Source organism: Oncorhynchus mykiss, chromosome 30, assembly GCF_013265735.2.
Source record: "Oncorhynchus mykiss isolate Arlee chromosome 30, USDA_OmykA_1.1, whole genome shotgun sequence".
Lineage (NCBI taxonomy): Eukaryota > Metazoa > Chordata > Actinopteri > Salmoniformes > Salmonidae > Oncorhynchus > Oncorhynchus mykiss.
Genome location: NC_050570.1, coordinates 33,720,419 through 33,740,007, shown reverse-complemented (window position 1 = coordinate 33,740,007; position 19,589 = coordinate 33,720,419). Strand labels below are relative to the sequence as shown.

At 42.1% G+C, this 19,589-nt stretch overlaps 1 protein-coding gene across 1 annotated transcript; it reads left to right on the top strand.

Moving 5' to 3' along the window:
• The first annotated feature begins 11,619 nt into the window (after nt 1-11,619).
• Nucleotides 11,620-18,089, top strand: LOC110521743 (aquaporin-4-like). Its single transcript, XM_021599573.2, has 4 exons — nt 11,620-12,129; nt 12,621-12,785; nt 15,517-15,597; nt 17,495-18,089. The coding sequence occupies exons 1-4, from the start codon at nt 11,746-11,748 to the stop codon at nt 17,765-17,767; spliced, it is 903 nt and encodes a 300-aa protein (XP_021455248.1). The 5' UTR covers nt 11,620-11,745; the 3' UTR covers nt 17,768-18,089.
• Nucleotides 18,090-19,589: the final 1,500 nt, after the last annotated feature.

The window sequence follows — 19,589 nt, the reverse complement described above, 5'->3', positions numbered from 1 at the left end:
TTTGCTTTTGGTGTAAATGTAATTTTGTTATACATTTGAAGGACAATGTATGGTTGCTCAATGTTAGTCAATTATGTACAATTCTGATCTCTTGGTACAATGCGAATTTCTTGAGAAGAAGCCTATGTGTCCCTCAATCGAAATAGTCTTGCAATTAAAAATAAACATTAATTATATTAATTTGATTGAAGAAATTATGGTTAGGGTTAATTATTAAGAAAATGTATATATGAGTACATATTGAATATGGACAAATATGCCACTTGTTGCACTCTTTATGACATGTAGCCTAATGCACCTATCACTTCGAGTTATGCTTTACCTGCTGTCATCCTGCTGCCATAGCAATGGCAACACTAATTAGCCTACCCTATAATTGTCATCTTTATTTGTTGATTCATTAGGCTTATTGTGGTGGTTTTAGATTGTTACCTTGCATCACAAATGGCAACCCATTGGCTGCCCAAATCTAACATTGGTTCCACTAATTGCTCTTTTGACCAATCACATCAAATCTTTTCACGTCAGCTTTTTTACAGAACTAATCTGATTGGTCAAAAGTCCTAAAGCAATGGGACTCCCTAAATCTTTCTCAGATTATTACCAATCCCACAAATTATGACTCCAAACACCCAGGAAATGTTATCCTCACAAATAATCCTCATAGGTATCAGTCTGGTGTTTTCTGTAATGACCTTAGTGATCACTGTTTTACAGCCTGTGTTCGTAATGGCTGCTCAGTGAAATGACCTGTCCTGATTTAAAACTTCCATGAGCAATCCTTCCTTCATGAGCTGGCCTCTGTAAATTGGTATAGAATCAGCTTGACCCCTCTGTCGAAGACGCTTGGACCTTCTTTTTTATATTTTCAGTAATATTGTTAACAAACACACCCCCATAAAGAAAATTAGAATTAGAAACAGGTTCAGCCACAGGTTTGACCGTGATCTTGCAGAGTTACTCCACCTCAAGAATTGCATTCGGCGAAGGGCTAGGCACACGCATACTCAGGCTGGCTGGCTCTAATTCAGGCAAATGAGAAATAAGTGCACTCAGGCTATTCGGAAGGCCAAAGTGAGTTACTTTAAGGAGCAGTTCTCTCTCTTTGGGTCTAACCCCAAGAAGTTCTGGAAAACAGTTAGACCTGGAGAATAAAACCTTCTCCTCACAGCTGCCCATGTCCCTTAATGTTGATGATGTGGTTGTTACTGACAAGAAGCACATGGCTGAGCTCTTTAATCACAACTTCATAAAGTCAGGATTCCTATTTGACTCAGCCGTGCCTGCTTGCCATCCAATATTTCCTCATCTCCCACCCCTTCTAATGCGTCTATTCCCGATACTTCTCCCTCTTTTTCCCTTGCCCCGCTACAAAGTTTCATCCTGCAGGCAGTCACTGATTCCGAGGTGCTAAAGGAGCTCCTTAAACTTGACCCCCAAAAAGCATCTGGATCAGATGGCTTAGACCCTTCCTTCATCAAAGTTGCTGCCTCTATCATCGCCAAGCCTTTTTTAACCTGTATCTCCTCTCTGGGGAGGTTCCCATTGCTTGAAAGGTAGCCACGCTTCGTCCTTTCTTTAAAGGGGGAGATCAAACTGATCCTAACTGTTATAGGCCTATTTCTAACTTGCTCTGTTTATCAAAAGTGTTGGAAAAACTTGTCAATAATAAACTGACTGGCTTTCTTGATGTCTATAGTATTCTCTCTGGTATGCAATCTGGTTTCCGCTCAGGTTATGGCTGTGTCACTGCAACCTTAAAGGTCCTCAATGATGTCATCATTGCCCTTGAATCTAAGCAATGTGTGCTGCTAATTTTGTTGGCTTGGCCAAAGCTTTTGATACGGTAGACCATTCTATTCTTGTGGGCCAGCTAAGGAGTAACGGTGTCTCTAAGGGGTCTTTGGCCTGGTTTGCTAACTACCTCTCTCAAGGAGTGCAGTGTATAAAGTCAAAACATCTGCTGTCTCAGCCACTGACTGTCACCAAGGGTGTACCCCAAGGCTCGATCCTAGGCCCTATGCTCTTCTCAATTTACATCAACAACATAGCTCAGGCAGTAGGAAGCTCTCTCATCCATTTATGTGCAGATGATACAGTCTTATACTCAGGTGGCCCCTCCCCAGATTTTGTGTTAAACGCTCTACAACAAAGATTTCTCTGCCCTTAACCTTGTTCTGAACACCTCCAAAACAAAGGTCATGCGGTTTGGTAAGAAGAATGGCCCTCTCCCCACAGGTTTGATTACTACCTCTGAGGGTTTAGAGCTTGAAGTAGTCACCTCATACAAGTACTTGGGAGTATGGCTAGACTGCTAGACTGTACTGTGCACTGTCCTTTTCTCAGCACATATCAAAGCTGCAGGCTAAAGTTCAATCTAGACTTGGTTTCCTCTATCATAATCGCTCCTCTTTCACCCCAGCTGCCAAACTAATGCTGAGTCAGATGACCATCCTACCCATGCTAGATTACGGAGATGTAATTTATAGATCAGCAGGTCAGGGTGCTCTCAAGCGGCTAGATGTTCTTTGCCATTTGGCCATCAGATTAGCCACCAATGCTCCTTATAGGACACATCACTGCACTCTATACTGGTCATCTGGTCATCTCTGTATACCCTGGTCCTCTCTGTATGCCTCTTAGGCCTCATTTACTGCAGCCCTCATCCGCCACATACAACAACGTTCTGCCAGTCATATTCTGTTAAAGGTCCCAAAAGCAAACACATCCCTGGGTCGCTCGTCTTTTCAGTTCGCTGCAGCTAGCGACTGGAACGAGCTGCAACAAACATTCAAACTGGACAGTTTTATCTCAATGTCTTAATTCAAAGACTCAATCATGGACACTCTTACTGACAGTTGTGTCTGTTTGTTGTATTGCTGTCTCTACCTTCTTGCCCTTTGTGCTGTTGTCTGTGCCCAATAATGTTCGTACCCTGTTTTGTGTTGCTACCATGTTTTGCTGCTGCCATTTTGTGTTGCTACCATGTTGTTGTCATGTTGTGTTGCTACCATTCTGTGTTGCAGCCATGCTATGTTGTTGTCTTAGGTCTCTCTTTATATAGTGTTGTGCTGTCTCTCTTGTCATGATGTGTGTTTTGTCCTATATTTTTATTTAATGTATTTAGATTTTTAATCCCAGACCCCATACGCGCAGGAAGCCTTTTGCCTTTTGGTAGGCTGTCATTGTAAATAAGAATTTGTTCATATATGACTTGCCTAGTTAAATAAATGTTGTTTTTTATAAGAACAATTTGTGTTTAAAAAATATATAAGAATTGAGCTGCTTGTGTAAAGACAGTCGAATTAGTACTACAGTCCCTGTAGTACTACAGGGAACCAGCATGAAAATTTAGGCACTCACTACTTACTGTAAGTTACTCTGGATAAGAGCATCTGCTAAATGACCCAAATGTAATAGTATTTAGAAACAATTGGTGTATTGTATGATTGTCACTGTTGTTTCATTAGGCCAGTTGTTTCTTTAGTTATAGACCACCCTCTGCCCCAGTTGTTCCCTGGACACCATATGTGAATTGATTGCCGCCCATCTATCTTCAGAGCTCGTGCAGCTAGGTGACCTAAACTGGGACATGCTTAACACCCCGGCCATCCTACAATCTAAGCTTGATGCCCTCAATCTCACACAAATTATCAATGAACCCACCAGGTACAACCCCAAATCTGTAATCACGGGCACCCTCATAGATATCATCCTTACCAACTTGCCCTACAAATACACCTCTGCTGTTTTCAACAAAGATCTCAGCGATCACTGCCTCATTGCCTGCATCCATAATGGGTCTGCGGTCAAACGACCACCCCTCATCACTGTCAAATGCTCCCTAAAACACTTCAGCAAGCAGGTGTTTCTAGACGACCTGGCCAGGGTATCCTGTAAGGATATTGACCTCATCCCATCAGTAGAGGATGCCTGTTCATTCTTTAAAAGTGCCTACCTCACCATCTTAAATAAGCATGCCCCACTCAAAAAATGTAGAACCAGGAACAGATATAGCCCTTGGTTCTCTCCAGACCTGACTGCTCTTGACCAGCACAAAAACATCCTGTGGTGTTCTGCATTAGTATCGAATAGCCCCCGTGATATGCAACTTTTCAGGGAAGTTAGGAACCAATATACACAGGCAATTAGGAAAGCTAAGGCTAGCTTTTTCAATCAGAAATGTGCATCCTGTAGCACAAACTCAAAAAAGTTCTGGGACAATGTAAAGTCCATGGAGAATAAGAGCACCTCCTCCCAGCTGCCCACTGCACTGAGGCTAGGAAACACTGTCACCGCCGATAAATACAAGATATTTGAGAATTTCAATAAGCATTTTTCTACAGCTGGCCATGCTTTCCACCTGGCTACCCCTACCCCGATCAACAGCCCTACCCCCCCACAGCAACTCGCCCAAAACTCACCCAAGCCTCCCCATTTCTCCTTCACCCAAATCTAGATAGCTGATGTTCTGAAAGAGCTGCAAAATCTGGATCCCTACAAATCAGCCGGGATAGACAATCTGGACGCTCTCTTTCTAAAATGATCTGCCGAAATTGTTGCAACCCCTATTACTAGCCTGTTCAGCCTCTCTTTCGTATCGTCTGAGATTCCCAAAGATTGGAAAGCTGCCACAGTCATCCCCCTCTTCAAAGGCAGAGACACTCTAGACCCAAACTGCTACAGACCTACAGTGCCTTGCGAAAGTATTCGGCCCCCTTGAACTTTGCGACCTTTTGCCACATTTCAGGCTTCAAACATAAAGATATAAAACTGTATTTTTTTGTGAAGAATCAACAGCAAGTGGGACACAATCATGAAGTGGAACGACATTTATTGGATATTTCAAACTTTTTTTAACAAATCAAAAACTGAAAAATTGGGCGTGCAAAATTATTCAGCCCCCTTAAGTTAATACTTTGTAGCGCCACCTTTTGCTGCGATTACAGCTGTAAGTCGCTTGGGGTATGGCTCTATCAGTTTTGCACATCGAAAGACTGAAATTTTTTCCCATTCCTCCTTGCAAAACAGCTCGAGCTCAGTGAGGTTGGATGGAGAGCATTTGTGAACAGCAGTTTTCAGTTCTTTCCACAGATTCTCGATTGGATTCAGGTCTGGACTTTGACTTGGCCATTCTAACACCTGGATATGTTTATTTTTGAACCATTCCATTGTAGATTTTGCTTTATGTTTTGGATCATTGTCTTGTTGGAAGACAAATCTCCGTCCCAGTCTCAGGTCTTTAGCAGACTCCATCAGGTTTTCTTCCAGAATGGTCCTGTATTTGGCTCCATCCATCTTCCCATCAATTTTAACCATCTTCCCTGTCCCTGCTGAAGAAAAGCAGGCCCAAACCATGATGCTGCCACCACCATGTTTGACAGTGGGGATGGTGTGTTCAGCTGTGTTGCTTTTACGCCAAACATAACGTTTTGCATTGTTGCCAAAAAGTTCAGTTTTGGTTTCATCTGACCAGAGCACCTTCTTCCACATGTTTGGTGTGTCTCCCAGGTGGCTTGTGGCAAACTTTAAACTACACTTTTTATGGATATCTTTAAGAAATGGCTTTCTTCTTGCCACTCTTCCATAAAGGCCAGATTTGTGCAATATACGACTGATTGTTGTCCTATGGACAGAGTCTCCCACCTCAGCTGTAGATCTCTGCAGTTCATCCAGAGTGATCATGGGCCTCTTGGCTGCATCTCTGATCAGTCTTCTCCTTGTATGAGCTGAAAGTTTAGAGGGACGGCCAGGTCTTGGTAGATTTGCAGTGGTCTGATACTCCTTCCATTTCAATATTCTCGCTTGCACAGTGCTCCTTGGGGTGTTTAAAGCTTGGGAAATCTTTTTGTATCCAAATCCGGCTTTAAACTTCTTCACAACAGTATCTCGGACCTGCCTGGTGTGTTCCTTGTTCTTCATGATGCTCTCTGCGCTTTTAACGGACCTCTGAGACTATCACAGTGCAGGTGCATTTATACGGAGACTTGATTACACACAGGTGGATTGCATTTATCATCATTAGTCATTTAGGTCAACATTGGATCATTCAGAGATCCTCACTGAACTTCTGGAGAGAGTTTGCTGCACTGAAAGTAAAGGGGCTGAATAATTTTGCACGCCCAAATTTTCAGTTTTTGATTTGTTAAAAAAGTTTGAAATATCCAATAAATGTCGTTCCACTTCATGATTGTGTCCCACTTGTTGTTGATTCTTCACAAAAATAATACAGTTTTATATCTTTATGTTTGAAGCCTGAAATGTGGCAAAAGGTCGCAAAGTTCAAGGGGGCCGAATACTTTCGCAAGGCACTGTATATTTATCCTACCCTGCCTTTCTAAGGCCTTCGAAAACCAGGTTAACAAACAGATTACCGACCATTTCGAATCCCACCGTACCTTCTCCGCTATGCAATCTGGTTTCAGAGCTGGTCATGGGTGCACCTCAGCCACGCTCAAGGTCCCAAACGATATCATAACCGCCATCGATAAGAGAAATTACTCTGCAGCTGTATTCTTCGACCTGGCCAAAGCTTTTGACTGTCAATCACCACATTCTTATCGACAGACTCAACAGCCTTGGTTTCTCAAAATATTGCCTCGCCTGGTTCACCAACTACTTCTCTGATAGAATTTAGTGTGTCAAATCGGAGTGCTTGTTGTCCGGACCTCTGGCAGTCTCTATGGGGGTGCCACAGGGTTCAATTCTCGGGCCGACTCTCTTCTCTGTATTCATCAATGATGTCGCTCTTGCTGCTGGTGATTCTCTGATCCACCTCTACGCAGACGACACCATTCTGTATACCTCTTGCCCTTCTTGGACACTTTGTTAACTAACCTCCAGACGATTTTCAGTGCCAAACAACTCTCCTTCCGTGGCCTCCAACTGCTCTTGAATGCAAGTAAACTAAATTAATGCTCTTCAACCGATCGCTGCCCGCACCTGCCCGCCCGTCCAGCATCACTATTGTGGACAATTACAAATACCTAGGTGTCTGGTTAGACTGTAAGCTCTCCTTCCAAACTCACATTAAGCATCTCCAATCCAAAATTATATCTAGAATCGGCTTCCTATTTCACAACAAAGCATCCTTCACACATGCTGCCAAACATACCCTCGTAAAACTGACCATCCTACCGATTCTCAACTTCAGCAATGTAATTTACATCAGTGCCATCCATTTTGTCACCAAAGCCCCATATACTACTATACTACTGGCCCTCGCTTCATATTTGTCATCAAACCCACTGGCTCCAGGTCATCTACAGTCTCTGCTAAGGAAACCCACCAGTAGCACGCGCTCCAGCAGATATATCTCACTGGTCACCCCCAAAGCCAATTCTTCCTTTGGCCGCCTTTCCTTCCAGTTCTCTGCTGCCAATGACTGGAACGAACTGCAAAAATCACTGAAGCAGGAGACTCATATCTCCCTCACTAGATTTAAGCACCAGCTGGCAGAGGAGTTCACACATCCCTGCACCTATACATAGCTCATTTGTAAATAGCCCATCCAACTACCTCATCCCCATACTGTATTTATTTATCTTGCTCCTTTGCATCCCAGTATCTCTACTTGCACATTCATCTTCTGCACAGTGTTTAATTGCTATATTGTAATTACTTCGCCACCATGTCCTATGTATTGCCTTACGTCCCTTATCCTACCTCATTTGCAAATACTGTGCATAGATGTGTTTTATCACAGTTGCAGCCAACAGTATTTTCCTGTGACAAAACATTTCTGGGGGCATTCTGTCATTACACACAGGTGTTGGGAGCATGCAGATATCTAATAGCACAGGTGGTCCCTCTGTCTTCCCTCTGTCTTCCGTAAAAACATGCTTTAACATGGAGATATGGCCATGTGGTAACACTAACCCTGACCCCATAAAGGTGTGTATCAATTTAACGTTTTGTTTTTTGAAAATGGTTTCTCGCTGATATGAAAGATAAAGTCCTAATGCTTCCAAAAACCGTACCGCATGATATGCGTGTTAAACCCCTGTCCAGTAGGTCTTAGCCAGGGATGGGCAAACGGTGGCCCGTGGCCCAGCTTTTGAAGGCCCTCGGACCAATTTAAAATAGTTTGTTTTGTCTGAGTCTCAACTTACGAGGTCAAATAGTAGAATACTATTGTGCATCAACAGTTTTTCTCTTGTTATGTTAATTCACTGATAGTCACACAATTAGCCCATGCAAGCTAAAATGTATTAGGTTGGTAAGTTAGTCTACTAGCCTGCTATCTAAACTTGTAGTAATCAAGGCCATTGATTTTTGCATGACATAAACTCTAAAACTAAAACATTTGCATAATTTTAGATAGGTATAAAACAAATATTTGTAATTATTATTTGATGAAACATTGCATTTGGCCTCAAATGCTATAGCCCATAGAAATGCATTGAATAACACATTTGTACACAGACAGTCAAAAAATAAATAATAAGGAATAAGGATTTTAAACTAGTTAGGGATAGGCGGGACGCAAATGTCTCAACTGGCCAATTGCCAGGGAAAATGCAGAACGCCAATAAAATACTATAAAATTCAAACTTTCATTAAATCACACATGTAAGACACTCAATTAAAGATACACTCGTTGTGAATCCAGTCAACATGTCAGATTTTAAAAATGCTTTTCGGCAAAAGCTAAAGAAAGTATTATCTGATAGCCTGCACAATCTGCACCAGCAGTAAACAAAGGAGTTAGCATATGTCAACCCTGCACGCGCTACACAAAACGCTGAAAGAAAATATAAAACATGCAATTACCTTTGACGAGCTTCTTTTGTTGGCACTCCAATATGTCCCATAAACATCACAATTGGTCCTTTTGTTCGATTAATTCCGTCCATATATATCCAAAATGTCCATGTATAAAGCACGTTTGATCAAGAAAAAAACAGCTTACAAAAAACGTAACGTCACTACAAAATATTTCAAAAGTTGCCTATAAACTTTGCCAAAATATTTCAAACTACTTTTGTAATAAAACTTTAGGTATTTTTAAACGTTAATAATCTATCAAATTGTAGACGGGGCAATCTGTGTTCAATACAGGAATGAAAACAAACCAGTGCCACTTTTCACGTCTTGCGCAACTCACAAAAGTGTACCCAGTTCCTAGTTGGCCTACTTCTTCACTGCACAAAGGAATAACGTCAACCAAATTCCAAAGACTGGTGGCATCCAGTGGAAGCGGTAGGAACTGGTTCCTCAGAAATATCCCTTGGCAATAACAAGTCAGTGAACAGAGAGAAGCAAAAATAATAATAATCTGAACAGTTAGTCCTCTGGGTTTTTCCTGCTAAATAAATTCTGTTATACTCACAGACATGATTCAAACAGTTTTAGAAACGTCAGAGTGTTTCCTATCCAAATATATGAATAATATGCATATCATATATGCTTGGCATGAGTAGTAGGAAGTTGAAATTGGGCACGCTATTTATCCAAAAGTGAAAATTGTCTGTCCTAGGTTGTCTGTCCTATATCTGAAAGATATAAGAAAACAGGAGAAATATATATATTTTTTAGACCCATGTCTGGTCACCTTATTTATGACACATTTGACCCCCTATGCACTTTTAGCAAATGTTACAGCCTGGTACTAGGTTACCTTCGGAAGCTTGTGTGCATTGTAGCGCAGAACAACTTACAGACAGTTTCATTATAATTGTCTTGTCCGGATGCTCTTGTGTAGAAAACGCTTTAATAAGCCCCATGACATGGAATAAGAGCAAAAATTATATCAGCGGAAAGAGAGCATTGAGCTGCAGCCACAACAAGAAACGGCAAGTCTCTAGGGTAAACACACAGGGAGCTATTCAATATTAAAATTAATTTACCTTATGATGTGTAAGTGCATCAATCGACTCTAGGGTTTTTTTCAGACTTAGCGTCTGGGCTCGTAACATAACTCCCCCGTATAGAAGATGTCTTCGTGTGTAATGTAATGGAACAGAGTCATGACCAAGGGCTACCTCGAGGGCTGACTGGGTTGGAAATGTGTGGTTAGACCTTTATTAATATCCTTAAAGCAGTAGTGTAAAATACTTAAGTAAAAATACTATTTAAGTAGTTTTTGTGGGTATCTGTACTTTACTTTTTTATTTATAGATTTTTAGTAACTTTTACTTTTACTCCGCTACATTACAAAACAAAATAATGTACTTTTTAATCCATACATTTTCTCAGACACCCAAAAATGCGCACTTCGCACTTATCAAGAGAACATCCCTGGTCATCCCTACTCCCTCTGATCTGGCTGACTCACTAAACACAAATGCTTCATTGTAAATTATGTCTGAGTGTTGGAGTGTGCCCCTGGCTAACAGTAAATACAATAAATACAATTTGTGACATCTGGTTTGATTAATATAAGGAATTTGAAATTATTTAGACTTTTAATTTTTTATTTTCATACTTAAGTATATTTGTGCAATTACATTTACTTGTGATACTGAAGTATATTTAAAACCAAATATTTTTAGACTTTTACTCAAGTAGAATTTTACTCTTTCCCTTTCAATTGAATCATTTTCTATTAAGATATATTAACTTTTTTTTCTCAAGTGTGACAATTGGGTACTTTTTCCACCACTGCCTTCAAGGTCGCTTCCAAACTTCCAAACTCACTCACACGCACTTCTCCACAGCTCCAGACACACCATTCCCGTGTAAGTAGTTACAATGGAGTACAAGGACGGTTTTGATTACAATAGTTATGTCTCCGACTTGTGTCTGTGGCAGGTGCATGTGCTTTGGAATGTTTAAGTTTTAGATTTACTTGTTTTTATATGTAGCTTAGGTTATAGTTCGTGGGTAATGTGCCATCACAAATAGGCTTACATTTGAGTGGAGATTATACCCGCGTTAATATTTCAGAAAATGTTAGGAGTGAAAGTTGCCAGTAAGTTAGTCTTTCATGGCCTATACTATTGGTTGATTGATAGATTTTCCGTTAAGTTTGTTTGATAGGGTAACCTATTTATTCCTTGGTGATATGGATTTATTTTCAGCCTACCTGCATTATTAGTTATTCTCACCACATACATTAATATAAAATAATGTGTCCCTTTTGCAGCCTAATATATAACCTTGGTTATTTTTATATCGAAAATGGCATTGTATTAATTAGTTGTTTTTTCTGTTGTGTTCTCTGTCCTGCCCATTTTGGTAGGCTTTGGTCTGCACCTCTCATTCTCATTCGGTGTGGGGGTTGTTTATCATCTCTGTTGTCCCATGTCTCTCTTCTGCCCCCTTGTTTCTCTCCCATCTTGTGCTTCCCGGAATGTTGAGTGTGCAGAGCGAGCCACTCAAATGGAACACATTTCCATAGGAATTACGTGCAAATTAGAGCTAGAATGGCAGAGGAACTCGAAAGACTTCTTGATGGACAGCGATGATCTGTCTGTTCCCTATCCAAACTGAGCAGTGTTGCCTATATCAGCAGTGAGGGGATGTTGATGGATATTTTTAAGCTCCAAGTGAGTGAAGCAGGAGGGCACCTGATTTCGCCTTTCTCACACTGTTTTTGTTCCTCTCTCTCTCTCTCTCTCTCTCTCTCTCTCTCTCTCTCTCATTATCTCCCTCACTCCTCTTCTTCATCATCTCCTTCCTCCTCTTTCCTCTCTCCCTCTCTTCAGGACGTGTTGGTCCCGGTGTGTGATTCCTTTCTGTGCCGAACAGTGCCTACCCATCTATTTTCCTTCCTGGCCTGCGTGCTGCGCTAGTGACAAGATCATGGCTGCCTTCAAGGGGATCTGGACGCAGGAGTTTTGGCGTTGCGTCGGGGCGGAGTTCCTGGCCATGATGATCTTCGTGCTCCTCAGCCTGGGTTCCACCATCAACTGGGCGGTTGAGGAGGAGCATCCACCCCACCCTGACCTGGTCCTCATCTCCCTTTGCTTCGGACTCAGTATCGCCACCCTGGTCCAGTGCTTCGGACACATCAGCGGTGCCCATATTAACCCTGCGGTGACCACTGCCATGGTGGTGACCCGGAGACTCAGCCTGGCAAAGGCTGTGTTTTACCTGCTGGCCCAATGTCTGGGGGCCGTGGTGGGGGCGGCTGTGCTCTACGGGGTTACTCCAGGCTCCGTCAGGGGCGAGATGGGCGTCACATCAGTAAGGAGGAGGAGGGGGAGACTGACTCTGGACTTTAAATGTCACTGAAATAGTTGTGTTAAGTGTAGAATGAATATAAGTTGAGTGTGTAGAGTCTTTTGTCTGACAGCCAATTCTGTTGACTTATTATAAGGTATATTAGCTGTTTTCATCATCATTGAAGAGAAACTACACACTTTGAAAAAAGGTGCTATATCTAGAGCTTAAATATGTTATTTGGCTGGCCCCATAAACTAATCCAGTTGGCACAGACGTCAATTCAACGTCTATTTCACGGTTCAACACAGTTTCATTGAAATTACCTGGAAACAACGTTGATTTAACTAGTGTGTGCCCAGTGGGAATCCTTGAACCCTTTTTGGTTCCATGTAGAACCCTTTCCACGGAAAGTTTAGGAAATAGGGTGCCATTTGGGACCTTGTCCTCATGTCTTCTGTACGGACCTTACATCCTCTCCTGTTGGCTAACCAAGGTCATGTGACTCTCCCCAGGTGAACACCAGTATCTCCGTGGGTCACGCTCTGGTGATAGAATTCTTCATCACCTTTGAGCTCGTCTTCACCGTGTTCGCCACCTGTGACTCCAAACGCAGTGACCTGAAGGGCTCGGCTGCCCTGGCCATCGGCGTCTCTGTCTGCATTGGACACCTGTTTGCTGTGAGTAGTACGTCAGGTAGCCAAAATAGTTAGCAACACTTCATCAGTCAACAAGGAACACTAACCCTAACACTACCCCTACCCCTACCCCTAAACCTAACTCTAGCCCTGCCCTCAACCCTAACCTGTTTTCAGCCATAGCCAGGGTTGCAAAGGGAGGGTATATTACTGATAACATTTCAAGTTTACCTGTAAACTATCAGAATTTTGGTAGTTTTCAAGGTTTAGGGGAATTTTATCGCATGACATCTAGTGGCCATTTTTGGGTAGCTACTTCAGATTATCACAAGCGTCTATCTCTGGCCCTCTGTGTGGCCTTATTACATGTAAAATGTATAAAATAATCAAGTATGATTAAAACATGTAATGACAGAGCTGTAAATAATAAATAGAAAACATCAACTTAATGAATACCATTCATGAGTGTTTCAGCTTGAAATATGTTATTACACACTATATATATTTTACAATGTCAATTTGTCTTTGTAGTAAATGTTTTGGCACAAAAACAGACAGTAGTTAGAGTGTTTTCTCATTAGGCTCCATTTTAAATTGCATTTATTGTAATTTAGCAGACACTCTTATCCTGAGTGACTTAAAATTACTCAGCTATTAGCTATCAGCAAAGGCAGTGCTAGTAGGAAAAAGTCAAGTGTGAGTGTTAGTTCACGAACGGCAAGGGAGTTATTTTTATTTTTTTGCAGGGTGTGGGTGTTAGGCGAAGCAGCACAGGGGAACCCAAGAGCAGACTCAGACCAGAAAACAGGAATGAATGAACCAATATATTTATTGTAACAGGGAGAGATGAAGTGCAGATCCAGGGAAGTTTGGATGAGTTGTAGGAAACTAGATGTGGAGTCCTATATGAGTTTCTAGCTATTTTTGAAGCACATGTTGCGTCATAGAAACTAATATGTAACACTGTAAATTATAAAAGCGAAAAATGTTTATTGAAATTACAAAGTCATTTGTGGAATATTAGGTTTCTATATTGTTGTCACTAGTTACCACAGCCACAAATTAAAAATAGCTTTATTATGAAAATGCATGAAAACAAACGCTTTTTGGTCTTAATTTAAGGTTAGGGTTAGGTATACGGTTAGCAGTGTGGTTAAGGTTAGGGTTACATTGATGGTTAAATTTAACACCGGATCTTAAGAAGAGAAATAGTAGAAATAGGCAAGGTTTAGGTATAATTATGACTTTGTGGTTGTGGTAACTAGTGACGACCCCCTTTTTTTTATCTCCTTTTCCTTTCTTTCTGTGCCCCCCAATGTTTAGATATATTGGTTAAAGTTACCAGGTTGTGAGCTAGCTAGCCAATGAGGTAACATGACTGAAGAAAGTATAAACAAATGGTTAACAACGTCGACGCGCGAGTAGTTTTAGAACAGACCGGGACATGGTTTTTGAACGTAAAATGTGATCCCTGCGATAGGAAGATATAAATGTTGCGCCAGTGTTGTGCCGAAAATCTCCCCCTGACAGAATTCTCCCCCCCCCCTTCGCGTTCTTCATTGCTGTGACTTGCTTGCTAGTTGAGATTTCTGCCCTTCACTCTGTTGTCAGTTTAGCCTACATTTCACTGATCTTAGTAGCAGAAAGCATTTTTGTCTGCAGTTTTCGGTTTGGCTATTTGTTTCAAGTAGATGTGGCGCCCTGAGCGCCCGCACGGCTGGCCATGTTGCCCGTACCTAAATCCGCAACCGAGTTTGTATTAGTCTATAAATACATCTCTGCTAAAATTCGTCATCTCTCCCATGTCTTTTTCGACTAGCATTTTTGAAAGTGTAAGGATAATAATTCAGCCATAGTTGTTCTGAAATGTTTATTGCTTGCCAACATTTTACTCCCTCCTCTATGTTTATTATAACACACATACATGAATTATTTAATTTCGGTTGCCTAGCGAGTGCAGATTTGTTTGTGTGAAGGTTGAATCCTTACTACAGAGAAAACGGCTGACGTGAAGTGTGTTCTATAGAAAGTATTTGATTCTGATGTGTGTCACAGAAAGTATTTGACTCTAGCTACAAAATTAAGGAAATTAGGGGGGGGGGGGGGGGGGGGGGGGGGGTTCTGGCAGGGGGGGAGATTTTCGGCACAACACCTGTTAAATGGGTCAGATCTTTTGACCTTGTTGGGCTAGAAGCAAGCCGTTTTCTCTGTAGTAAGGATTCAACCTTCACACAAACAAATCTGCACTCGCTTGTTTCTCTAAAGCACTCGGAAACCACGGTACAGGGTAGCCTGATGATTACAATAATTATTATCTTGGTTATTTTTTCATTGTCCCAGTGCTCCCAAAATAAAACTTCTGGTCGCACATCAAAATATTTCTTTGCACTTTAGAGCCCTGCTATGGCGATTTCCTCTTGAACCATATGGTCTATCCATCCACTAGAAACTCATGGACAATATGGACACAGATATAAAACCGGAATACTACTGTATATATGAAAACATTTGTGAATAACACAAGTTGTTCAAGTTTAAATTCTGAAAGTTACCATAGATTACCAGTTAATTACCAAAATTACTGAATGTTCCATTGCAACCATAGCCATAGCCAGTGTAGGAGTCTGGTCATCCTATATCCATGATGGGTTGCCCAACTGGCCATGTTGCTACATGGGGCCAAATTAACCAGGGAAACTACACTACAAAAGTCCTCGGGTTGGAATGTCTCAATTAGTGTATTTGTGTAAGATCTCTATACTCTTCTGTTTAGATCCCCTTCACTGGTGCCAGTATGAACCCTGCTCGATCATTTGGACCTGCCATGGTCACCTGGAGCTGGGAGAACCACTGGGTGAGAGAGAACAAATGATACACAATGCACATACAACCATATACAAACTACACACAATAATATACAACCACGTGCAGACACTCAAACAAAACCAAAAACATCCTGTCTCAGAACTTAACTCATATACAGTATATCACAAAAGTGAGTACACCCCTCACAATTTTGTAAATATTTGAGTATATCTTTTCATGTGACAACACTGAATAAATGACACTTTGCTACAATGTAAAGTAGTGAATGTACAGCTTGTATAACAGTGTAAATTTGCTGTCCCCTCAAAATAACTCAACACACAGCCATTAATGTCTAAACCGCTGGCAACAAAAGTGAGTACACCCCTAAGTGAAAATGTACAAATTGCACCCAAAGTGTCAATATTTTGGGTGGCCACCATCATTTTCCAGCACTGCCTTAACCCTCTTGGGCATGGAGTTCACCAGAGCTTCACAGGTTGCCACTGGAGTCCTCTTCCACTCCTCCATGACGACATCACGGAGCTGGTAGATGTTAGAGACCTTGCACTCCTCCACCTTCCGTTTGAGGATGCCCCACAGATGCTCAATAGGGTTTAGGTCTGGAGACATGCTTGGCCAGTCCATCACCTTTACCCTCAGCTTCTTTAGCAAGGTAGTGGTTGTCTTGGAGGTGTGTTTGGGGTCGTTATCATGTTGGAATACTGCCCTGCGGCCCAGTCTCCGAAGGGAGGGGATCATGCTCTGCTTCAGTATGTCACAGTACATGTTGGCATTCATGGTTCCCTCAATGAACTGTAGCTCCCCAGTGCCGGCAGCACTCATGCAGCCCCAGACCATGACACTCCCACCACCATGCTTGACTGTAGGCAAGACACACTTGTCTTTGTACTCCTCACCTGGTTTCCGTCACACACGCTTGACACCATCTGAACCAAATAAGTTTATCTTGGTCTCATCAGACCACAGGACATGGTTCCAGTAATCCATGTCCTTAGTCTGTTTGTCTTCAGCAAACTGTTTGCGGGCTTTCTTGTGCATTATCTTTAGAAGAGGCTTCCTTCTGGGACGACAGCCATGCAGACCAATTTGATGCAGTGTACTGCGTATGGTCTGAGCACTGACAGGCTGACCCCCAACCCCTTCAACCTCTGCAGCAATGCTGGCAGCACTCATACATCTATTTCCCAAAGACAACCTCTGGATATGACGCTGAGCATGTGCACTAAACTTCTTTGGTCGACCATGGCGAGGCCTGTTCTGAATGGAACCTGTCCAGTTAAACCGCTGTATGGTCTTGGCCACCGTGCTGCAGCTCAGTTTCAGGGTCTTGGCAATCTTCTTATAGCCCAGGCCATCTTTATGTAGAGCAACAATTATTTTTTTCAGATCCTCAGAGAGTTCTTTGCCATGAGGTGCCATGTTGAACTTCCAGTGACCAGTCAGTATGAGGGAGTGTGAGAGCGATGACACCAAATTTAACACACCTGCTCCCCATTCACACCTGAGACCTTGTAACACTAACGAGTCACATGACACCGGGGAGGGAAAATGGCCAATTGGGCCCAATTTGGACATTTCCACTTAGGGGTGTACTCACTTTTGTTGCCAGCGGTTTAGACATTAATGCTGTGTGTTGAGTAATTTTGAGGGGACAGCAAATGTAAACTGTTATACAAGCTGTACACTCACTACTTTACATTGTAGCAAAGTGTCATTTCTTCAGTGTTGTCACATGAAAAGATATACTCAAATATTTACAAAAATGTGAGGGGTGTACTCACTTTTGTGATATACTGTACATCATATACATCAAACACACTGCTATGCTCTCATCCTGATGCACCCATAGACACACACACCGACACATACATACCCACACGGGTAAATACAGTATACTAATAGTTCTCCCTCTCTCATCTCAGGTGTACTGGGTAGGCCCAGTGCTGGGCGGTGTGACAGCCGCAACTCTGTATGAGTACTTGTTCTGTCCCGACCCTGAGCTGAAGAGACGTTATACTGAGGTCCTTTCCAAGACTGGCTTCACCTCCACCAAATATCGAGAGGTCCAGAGCAGCTTAAGGGTAGACCGTGACCAACTGGCCAAAGAACACCCCTTCACCGTGATGGATGTGGAGAGAGCTGAACAGAAGGAGAGGGAGAGGGAGACGTCAGGGGAGGTGCTCTCCTCTGTATGACTAGTGAGGTGCACTGGGAGAGAAGACCAGACCACTGTACAGTCCCTTAACCCATACCCTCCCCTCAAAGAGACTGACCTCTTATAGAGACTGATCTCTGCTGGACTGACATCTCTAATGCTGACCGACCTAAAGACTTTCTCTTATGACTGACTTGACATCTTATGGAGACTGACTTGCTACGCAAACTGACAGTCAAAGACTGTAGACTGACTATAGACACAACAATAGACTTGCCTTCTGTAGAGATATAGACAGACTTAACACATACAGCATACTTTGTATGTAGACACTTGCAATATAGACACAAACACAGACCAACCCCTAGATAGCATACAGCAGCGGTCCTCCATTCTCAGTGTACGTGTTCAAATCTACACCCTTTCAACTGGGTGCTCTTCTCTTTCTCTTCTTATCCTTTATGGCCTGAATGATCTATATGAGATGTTTCTCCAATAGCTAAAAGATATTGATTAACTAATTTATGAGTTTATATGTATGTAACAGTGTTGCTTTCATCCCTCGCCTCACCCCAACCTGGGCTTGAACCAGGGACTCTCTGAACACATTGACGACAGTCACCTTAGAAACATCACGATCTACAGTTGAAGTCAGAAGTATAACAAACACTTTGGATGGAGCCATTAGAACTCGTTTTTCAACCACTCCACTAATTTCTTGTTAACAAACTATAGTTTTGCCTAGTCGGTTATGACATCTACTTTGTGCATGACACAAGTATTTTTTTTTTCCAACAATTGTTTACAGTCAGATTATTTAACTTATAATTCACTGTATCCCAATTTCAGTGGGTCAGAAGTTTACATACACTGAGTTGACTGTGCCTTTAAACAGCTTGGAAAATTCCAGAAAATGTTGTCATGGCTTTAGAAGCTTCTGATAGGCTAATTGACATAATTTGAGTCAATTGGAGGTGTACCTGTGGATGTTATTTCAAGGCCTACCTTCAAACTCAGTGCCTCTTTGCTTGACATCATGGGAAAATTTAAATCAATCAGCCAAGACCTCAGAAAAAAGATTGTAGACCTCCAAAAGACTGGTTCATCCTTGGGAGCAATTTCCAAAAGCCTGAAGGTACCACGTTTATCTGTACAAACAATAGTACGCAAGTATAAACACCATGGGACCACACAGCCGTCATATCGCTCAGGAAGGAGACGTGTTCTGTCTCCTAGAGATTAACGTACTTTGGTGCAAAAAGTGCAAATCAATCAAAGAACAACAGCAAAGGACCTTGTGAAGATGCTGGAGGAAAGAGGTACAAAAGTATCTTCATCCACAGTAAAAATGAGTCCTATATCGACATAACCTTGGGGACAAAGATTGTACATTTTGGAGAAATGTCCTCTGGTCTGATGAAACAAAAATAGAACTGTTTGGCAATAATAACCATCTTTATGTTTGGAGGAAAAAGGGAGAGGCAAGTAAGCCGAAGAACACCACCCCAACCGTGAAACACGGTGGCAACATCATGTTGCAGGAGGGACTGGTGCACTTCACAAAATAGATGGCATCATGAGGTGGGAAAATGATGTGGATATATTGAAACAACATCTCAAGACATCAGTCAGGACAATGACCCCAAGCATACTTCTAAAGGCCTAAGGACAATAAAGTCAAGGTATTGGAGTGGCCATCACAAAGCCCTGACCTCACTCCAATAGATCATTTGTGGGTAGAACTGAAAAAGCCTGTGTGAGTAAGGAGGCCTACAAACCTGACTCAGTTACACCAGCTCTGCCATGAGGAATGGGCCAAAATTCACCCAACTTATTGTGGGAAGCTTGTGGAATGCTACCCG